The following is an 8,412-nucleotide window of genomic DNA, read 5'->3' as shown; positions in this document are numbered from 1 at the left end:
CCNNNNGGACCTCCTCTGATATCGGGGAAAAGGGAACGTGGATGGGCAGGCGAGCGAGTGTAGAGGAGGTGGTATGGAAGGTGATGTGTTTTTTTATTCTGGGGTGGGTGGTGTGTGGGGCTGAAGGACGTCGGAGGGACTATGGAGCGGGGTGTCGCTGAATGTGTATGTAGGTGGTGAAGGTGAAGTGGAAGGCAGTCACATACAGAGAGAGAGAGAGTTGAGTGGAAAGGCATGATGGAGCATCACGTAGCGATGTAGGTTTTTCACTGGGAAGCACAACGGGTACTGGTGAGGACATCGCGAGTTTGTTTCGGGAGGGACGAAACGGGAGAGCCACGAGGTGAGCCACATGGAGAAAGGGACGTAAGGGAGACCATAATGGGAAGGTGAGGCTTGAAGAGGGTAACATAAAGTGGGCCAAGTAAACTAGACACATGGGCGTGGGCCGGAGAATGAGAGTTGAAGCAAGCGAGGTTCCAAGAGGAGGGAGTGTAAAGGGGGGAAATGACTTCACGCACCCACGCGCAGAGGGCACCAGCAAAAGAGCAAGAAGGTCAACATGAGGCTGGGCGGGAGCCCTGCTTCACCTTCCTGCTCCTCACTTGGGCTTTCCGAGGAGCGGAAACAAGCAAACCCTCCCCCCCCCCCCAAACGGAGCAACAACAGCCAAAGGAATATTGCGCATTGGTCTCCCTGGACAGCGTCATGTTATATAAAGGCATGTGAGGAAGTCGACAGCACGACTCACCACTTGTTCTCATCGACCTACGCACCGGGCGTCGAACACGTGGGAGAGAGACGAAAGGGAGGAGGCACGAAGAGGGGGGCAAGGGGCTGTGGTGTGCGAGCAAACAAACCACCACCGCAGGAAAAGAAATGTCGAGGGGAGAAGATAGGAAGGAAACAATATGACCCCCTTCCCCACCACCACCTTGCGTATCTGCACGCTGCAGAAGTTTTTTGGCGCAGGGTGGGTGCATGTCCACGTCGCATCCCGATGTGTGCGTTTTGGATGAGCGAGAGATACACCCACCCACCCACACACACACACACACAGTCACCACGGGAGTAATACGAACGTACATCGACCGCAGCAGCCGAGCGAGAGACTGTAGAGGAGTACGGTAAGGCGAGCGCGAGGAGGGGGAGAGGTAGCCAGAACTGCAGGAGTGCACCGAGAGAAGCACACGTGACCTTGCCTTCTCCCCCACAAGAGCGGTACGTAAGACAAGGTGGGAGGAGCACCAAATAGTGTGGAGGCAAACATGGTGCCTTCGTCCTCGTAGCGGCGTAGGGCTACGGCTCGAACCCTCGGCTACGTCACCGGGACAATTTGCACGAGGCACTAGAGGAAGCGAGGGGGTGCGGCGATGGCCCCTCTCCATCTCCACCCCGTCCAGTACGTCACCCTATACGCTCGCCATCCTTCCCCCCACCCCCTCCTCCGACACACAAATGATGCGAGCCCGTCCTTACGCTTTTCTGTGAAGGAGGGGGTGGGTGGGGGGAAGACAACGACAGGTGAAGGAGGCAAAAGGGGGGTGGGAAGGGGGGCTGGCAGTGCCAGAAAGAGAGGGCAAAAAGAAAGAAAAGGAGAGAAGGTGAGAGGAAAAAGGAAGCAAACCCGATGCGCTCGCATCACCCGCGCCATTCTCCCAACTCGGAGATGTCCTGCGTGACACGCGAACGGCGAAAAAAACTGGGACAGGTGACCAGACGGGCAAAAAAAAGGCGTGTCAGATTCGTGGTATACATCGACGCAGCAGCCTTCCACCTGCAAAATGCCGCCTGGAGTCGTGAACCATAAGAGAAGGATCATCCGTGATAGAGTCCGGCGGAGCTTACATGGAGCCAAGCAGGTTCGGGTTATTCTCGATGTCCTCAAAAAATTTGCCTGTATCGCCAACACAGCAAACGTCCTTGGCGCCCATAGCCGACTCTCGCGCGCACGAGACGTAGAGGAAGCCGTCGGGTTGCTTGTAGGCGTCGAAGATGTCACCAACCATTGTCATCGCCGCAGGGCTGCAGCCCTCGATCGCCAGCGCCACCTTCTTGCTTGTAGCCCCCAGCGTCTGGCGCACCGTAGCCTCCAGGTCGGCTACCATCGCATCGCGCGGCATGGCGAGGAAGCGGATGTGGCTCGAGTTGGCCGACTCGACCACCACGGGCACCTGCTCAGGGTGCTCGCGGCACACACGCTCGCACTCCGCGCGGCGCGCGTCCGCGGAGATCAGCGATCGGTACACAGACATGCGGGCAGGGTGGGACAGAAGGGTTGAGGTGGCGTAAGTGATCTGCGAGGGATACCGGGTGCTTTGGAGAGAGGACGATGCGGAAATAGGGCGTGCGTTCGCGTCGTGAGGGATGGCGTTGGCGGGGTGGGTGGTGGGGTGGGGGAACAGTTCTAGCAGTGTGAGCGCAGAAGGTTCCCAGATGCATATTTATGGGAGGAGTGCGCGTCAGAGAGATTGGAAGAGGAAGTGGGCATCAGTCAGGCGGAGTATCAACTTTTAGTGGCAGACGCTCTGCTACTCAGCACCGTCTTAGAAGAGCAGCCCTCACAGGTTACTGGTGCCAAGTCAAGAAGGCCCGTCCGTTCGCGCATGCGGAGCGGTTGGGATGGGAGGCGGTAGCGGGACGAGAGAGAAAAAGCACCACCGGCACTAGCAGCACGCACCGGAGCAGGGGTGGAAAGACTCCAAGAGACAGCGCCACGAGCGATTTTTCTATACATCCACACAGAACAACAACAATCGTAATGGGATTTGCCACTACACACGCAGGGAGAGAGTGGAGGAGAGGGAGAGAGGCTTCCACACAGAGACGGCGTGTGGAGGCGTGAATGGGTTCAACTGAACAAAACAAGCGCGCATAAAGAAGCAAGCAGAGAAATGGTGAGGCAGAACAAACGCTTCACGGGGGGGGGGGGGAGGAGTGAGGGTGGGGAATAAAGCTTGCCCTTTAAAACTGTGCTCCAGTCTCTGCCGTGGCGCTGCGGCGTGCATCAGCTTCGCAGAAGCAAACTTTGCCCGTACCCAGCCTTTACGGCGACAAGCCCTTGCAGCAGGCGATGCAGCTCAGAAGAGGCCGGCTATGAGGTCGAGGTTGTTCAGGGTGCCCTGCAGATACTCGCGGGTGCTGCTCACGCACTAGATCTGGGGTGTCCCCATCGACGCCTCACCCTTACAGACAGCGTAGAGGAAGCTGTCGTCGTGCCGGCATGGGTCGTGCACGTCCGCCAGCGTCGTGTCAGGGGCAGGCGAGGAGTCGCCAGCAACCATACCCAGCTTCGCGCAGGCCAGTACCACCACGCCAAGCACCGTCACCTCCGGCTCCACCACTGTGTCGCCGCGTCACCGGCACAGGAGCTGCACGCAGCCGTTGACCGACTCGACGACGATGGGCCCCACGCCGTGGTGTTCTGCCAGCGGCTGCTTACACTCGCCGCGGAGGGCCTTGTGAGAGACCGTCTTGTAGTCGCCACTTAGCACTAGTGCTTTCCACAGTGTCCGCATCAAGAACTGGCTTGGGAGGCTACGAACAGCGAGAGATACACGGAGGGCAGAGAGCGGTCAAGAGACCCGCAGATACGGCGAGCAGCGAGAAGAGGGCAAGAGGAAAGAACGACGGCGGACCTTTTACCACGAGCGAAGTGCACATGGAGTGAGGGAAACGAGTATAAGGGAAACGAAACTCACAAGAGACGACGCGGATGGCAGCCGAGAAAGAAGGGTGTCAATGACTGCGTGAGGGTGTACGGGAGGACAGGAAAGAACTCAAAAAAAAAAAACTCGTGGCGCCATCATAGGCAGAGTCAGACACTAGAGGGGCGCACGGTTAGTCCGAGGGACCAGCCTCAGACACCTGCAGCGTCGGAAACTACCATCACTGCTGAGAATTCACGCGACAATAGTGCCCTTCACAAGAACACAAAAAACACTCACCCTGGCTGTGGACTGCAAGCAGTTGCATCGCCTTGCTGCGTTTTTCGCTCGTTTCTTCATTACGCAATTAGGACGTGTACACATGATAGCAGGTAGGGCACGGCAGGTGCCGTATGCGCAGCACAGTAACCGCACGACGCCTGAGACGATCCATGCAAGTGGCTGCGCAGGCTTCCAAAAGAAAAAGAGGAAGAGACACATGTGCAAAGGCACACATAACGAAAATATGGATCACATAGCGTCCAGTGAGATGATCAGGAGCGCCACCTACGTCCTACAGCGCATCCACTCGAGAAGCGCTGCTGGTTAGATACCGCCAGATTCGCTGGCAAAGCAGTGAACGGCAAAGTCGGCCAGGAAAGCGCTCATAGCGACGTGGCCGGGGTACTTGGCCTGCAGGCGCGCGCACTCGGCGCGGCGTGCCTCGGCGGTGTTGCTGCTCTGGTAGGCGGACATGATGGATGGTGGAGGGGAGGGGGTGCTGTGCTAGGGTGCGCCGGCTGGTGTCTGCCGCAGTGGTGGTGGTGCGGGGGCAGAGGAGGAGGAGGAGGAGGGGGGAGGAGGTGGTGGTGGTGACGAGTGGGTGGGGGGAGGGGTCATGCAGTAGTGGCCAGGTGCGCGGGTAGGGCGGTAAAGCGAGGAAAGCGCCGAGACAGTAAGAGGATGGTGGAGGGTGGCGGTGAAGCGATTCATTTTAGCAGACGGGTGTACGTGTGTCGTAGAATTATAGAAGGAAGACGGCGGGAGAGGGAGGGAGTACAACTGTATGAAAAAATCTCATTGGTTCAGTGCTGAGGAGGTGAAGTTGGGGTAAAGGCAGATCCACATAGATGAGGAGGGTAGACGTGTTCTCGGGCCCTGAGAGGCACTTGCCTGTCGCTACGCCTCCTGAACCGACAAGTATCACCATTGGCGGCAGCGGAGATCAGCCTGTCTGCCCAACAACGAGACGGGGACCTTTTCTCGGCTGTTTAAGCACCGCGCCTTCTGCCGGACTCCTAGTGGTGTACAGTGGCGGTGCAGATCGACTACGTGCTAAGAGAAATGGATGCATAAGAGGAAGGTACATGCAACCGAGTCCCCAGCCATATGTGCAGCTCTCAGTGTCCTCGAAAGGACGGGAAAGTTTTGCTGTGTGGTCATCGTTCGTGTCTTCGAGTCGTTGTCGGGCGATTGCTTCGTGTCACGGGAAACCGATCGAACGGGATAGTCATGTAGAGGCACACGTTAGGCATGCAGCTGCACAGCCGCCACCCACACACACGCGCGTGTGCCAACGCAACGAGAAGCGGAAAAGGAAGCAAAAAAAAAAATAGCACCTAAAAAAAGCACTTGAAAAACGAAACTCGTCCCACGTGCGAGCCGTGACGGCCTCGCTGTCATTGTGCTACCCACGTCGTCCAGCAGCGTGGCTTTCCAGTAATTCTCTAGTTTGACCGACCAAGGAAGCCTTGTGCCCCACCTCTCATCCCCCGTTGCGTCATGACTTTCCCTCACCACGCTTGAACTTGTTCAAGAAGTTCATGGAGGTGGCCGTGTTCCGCGCCACCGTAGCAAAGATGGATCCGAGGCCCTCCTCCTCCGCGGCGCCGTTTCCGGCGACCGCGGCAGTCGTGCCTTCCCTCGAGGTTGTCGCTCGTGCGCCATCGCTGCTCACTGCTGTGTTGTTCAACTCACCACTGCCAATGGTGGAAACGAGGTTGGAGAGGGAAAAGTGACCTCCGGTGGTGGGTGACGGCGCCGCGCCTGTGTGGGGGAGTCGCGATGGCGCCAGAGAAGCGGATGCATCACGTGTGAAGAGCGCCGCAAAGTTCAGACCAACACCGCTGGCGATGGACGTGGCACTCCCTGCTGCCCCGGTGGCACTAGCGCTGGAGGACACGCCAGTGGAAAGCCCAAGCGACGCCTCGCGTTGGAGGTCCCGCTTCGTTGCCTCCACGACGCCACGCTTTGACAGGGTGGCCACCCACGCCCGCACATCTTCGCGCCGCAGTCCCTTAAGCTCCACCAGGCGAACGAAGTTGTGAATCGACCGGTTCTCCGGCAGAACAACTTCGTAGTACACGTCGATAAAAGCGTCGGTGCGCGCGTCGACCTGCAGCACCTTCAGAGCGCGGTTCAGCTGGTCAAACTCCCTGCGCACCAGGCGCATGTACCCCGTCAGAGCCGACGCGGCAAAGCGGGCAGGGTCGTTGTAGTTGGGCAACTGCAAGAATGTCTTCTCCAGCGCCGCCGCATCGACACGCATACAGCTGACACCATCATCCGGCAGCCTGCGTAGACGGTAGAGCGTGTTGCCATACTCCGGGATGAACGTTGCCGCCACCTTATCGAGAAGAAAACGTAGTCCTGTGGGCGGCATCACCGCGGCGCAGCCCAGAAATGCGTCGTGTACGGTGGCAGTCATGTCACGCACAAGCTTCGACTCATCAGCCGCGCCGTTGCTGTTGGCGTTGTAGGAAGCGGTGCCCTTTTTGGCAAGGAAACCGCCGTTACCGTAGTCCACGAGCATTGGCGCCAGCTGCAGCTCAAGTCCCTGCAGGATCGACTGAATCGACTTTGTGTAGACGGAGGAGAAGGCCTCTTTCACCTGGTCAAACGCCACCTCCCGCGGTGGCGCCTCGCTGCGCGTGCACACTTCATCGCCGAGGTCTTGGCTCGTGGACTGGCACAGGTCGGCCGTGTTCAAGATGATGCAGGCGCGACGCCGCTCGAGGGGGTTGACGGCCGGGCTGGGCAAGAGTGAGCTAATTGCCTGCGCGAGTTCGATAAGATGGCGGCGCCACACCTCGGCCATCTCGAGAAGAACATCCTGCTGCGCAATGCGCAGCGCCCGCTTAAGGCTCTCCTTGATGAAGACGAAGATGTCCTCAGCGATGGGCAGGTACGTGCCACTGCGGGCCTCCTCCTCAATGCTGTTCCAGCAGGAGCACAACGAGTCACCGCTGCCGATGAGCGGCTGCGCCAGGGCCTCCTGCATGAGGCGGTCCTCGTTTTGCACGAGGAGCCCCATGTGCTTCTTGAAGGCGGAGAGGATCATGCCGTTGTACTTGTACACCGGCAGCTCCCGCTTGCCGGCAAACTCGTCCTTCCACGTCATCATCTGGGTGAGGTCGCGCTCGACGTCGATCGTCTTTTGAATGACATATGTGAGCACGACTACGTCAATTTTATTAGCGGCCTCACGTAGCGCGTAGTCCAGCTCTTGTTTTGTATGCAGGCAGAAGGTGACACACAGCTCCTGTGGCACGCACCAGTGCCGCGGGAAGACGTTCTTGAAGACGTTGTCGTAGCGTTCCAGCAGCCCGCGGAAGAAAACGTAGCGTCGCTCCGTCCGCTCCAGCTTGGCGTCGTCCGTGCCGCGTTTGAAGCGCAGCGAGTAGGACTCGAGAAGCTTGTCAGTGAAGCGGTCTCGAAGCTTCTTCTTGCTCTCCTCCTCCATGAGATCCACCAAGGCACACGCCTCAGCCATCAGGTTCTCATCAATTGTTTCCAAGTTCAGCTCGCCAAAGACGGTATTGCGGATGTAGTACTCCGCCTGCCGGCACAGCTGGGTCTGCTTGTCATTCAGCTCCTTCACCTTCGGGATGTCCTTCATCTTCTCGAACATGGCCGAGTACTTGAGAGCCTCCTGCAAGGCATCACGCGTTTGTAAGAAGCGGCGCTTTTCAAAGGACGAGGAGAGCACCTGCAGTTGGAGCATCCACAACTGCACGGAGCGCAGTGTGTTGATACTGGACGTGAGGTTTGTTTTGGCCACGTCGAGCTCGCAGATGTTGTGGCACAAATCCTTCACAATCTCCTCGCTCTCCGACGCTTGCGACTTGATTTCGGACACACGGACGTAAAGCTGCGCTACCGCCTCCTTGGCCCCCTTTAGGTCACTCTCCGCATTCGACGCGTTGCTTGCCTGCTGCTCCACCGCCTTTAGAAGCTGATTCTCCGCCTTGCGGAGGCGCTCGTTCGCCTCGTCGAGAAAGGCTGGTAGCGCGCCGAGACTCGCCTCGTCAGGGAAGAGACTGTTCAGGTAGACCACTGGGTCAAAGTCGGCAGCATCCCATGCATCACGCGGTGGACACACCTCCGCCATGGCGAGTTCCACTGCTTCGCTGTAGTGAACCGGCATGGCTTCAATAAGGTAAAGAGGAAGGGGGAGGGAGACACGGGATAATTAGCGCAAGGGCGCACTGTATATGCGTGCGTGTGTGTGTGTGGGGGGGGGGGGCGGGGAGGGGGAGGAGGAGGCGAGGGCGCGCCACAGATGTTGGTTGAGCTTGAGTTCGTCAGCAGTGTATGCGCGGAAAGTGGTCGATGGGCTAGGCCAAACAGAGCCGTCGAAGAGTACAAGAACCGCGCACGCCTTCGATTTGGAATATGTTGAAAGTATGCCGACGCATGTAGGTATGTGTACGCTCGCTCGCAGCCACAGGGGATCGACGGGGAAGCAGTGGGGGAGGGGGAGGGG

The 8,412-nt window shown here is 58.5% G+C and overlaps 2 protein-coding genes and 1 pseudogene across 3 annotated transcripts; all 3 read right to left on the bottom strand.

The window, feature by feature from the left end:
* Window positions 1-1,844: 1,844 nt before the first annotated feature.
* On the bottom strand, window positions 1,845-2,255 carry ATG8A.1 (putative ATG8/AUT7/APG8/PAZ2; the record flags this gene model as incomplete). Its single annotated transcript, XM_001564159.1, has 1 exon — window positions 1,845-2,255. One exon carries the CDS (start codon window positions 2,253-2,255, stop codon window positions 1,845-1,847), a length of 411 nt encoding a protein of 136 aa, XP_001564209.1.
* Window positions 2,256-3,080: 825 nt separating this feature from the next.
* Window positions 3,081-3,518, bottom strand: LBRM_19_1130 (annotated as a pseudogene). Its single transcript has one exon. A coding segment is annotated over exon 1 (438 nt).
* A 1,909-nt stretch (window positions 3,519-5,427) lies between these two features.
* LBRM_19_1120 (conserved hypothetical protein) lies at window positions 5,428-8,073 on the bottom strand (the record flags this gene model as incomplete). The annotated part of the gene is made up of 1 exon (XM_001564158.2): window positions 5,428-8,073. One exon carries the CDS (start codon window positions 8,071-8,073, stop codon window positions 5,428-5,430), a length of 2,646 nt encoding a protein of 881 aa, XP_001564208.2.
* Window positions 8,074-8,412: the final 339 nt, after the last annotated feature.

The sequence above is a fragment of the Leishmania braziliensis genome, chromosome 19, assembly GCF_000002845.2.
Source record: "Leishmania braziliensis MHOM/BR/75/M2904 complete genome, chromosome 19".
NCBI classification, from domain to species: domain Eukaryota; phylum Euglenozoa; class Kinetoplastea; order Trypanosomatida; family Trypanosomatidae; genus Leishmania; species Leishmania braziliensis.
The sequence above is the reverse complement of the archived record's forward strand: the minus strand, read 5'-3'. Positions and strand labels throughout refer to the sequence as shown.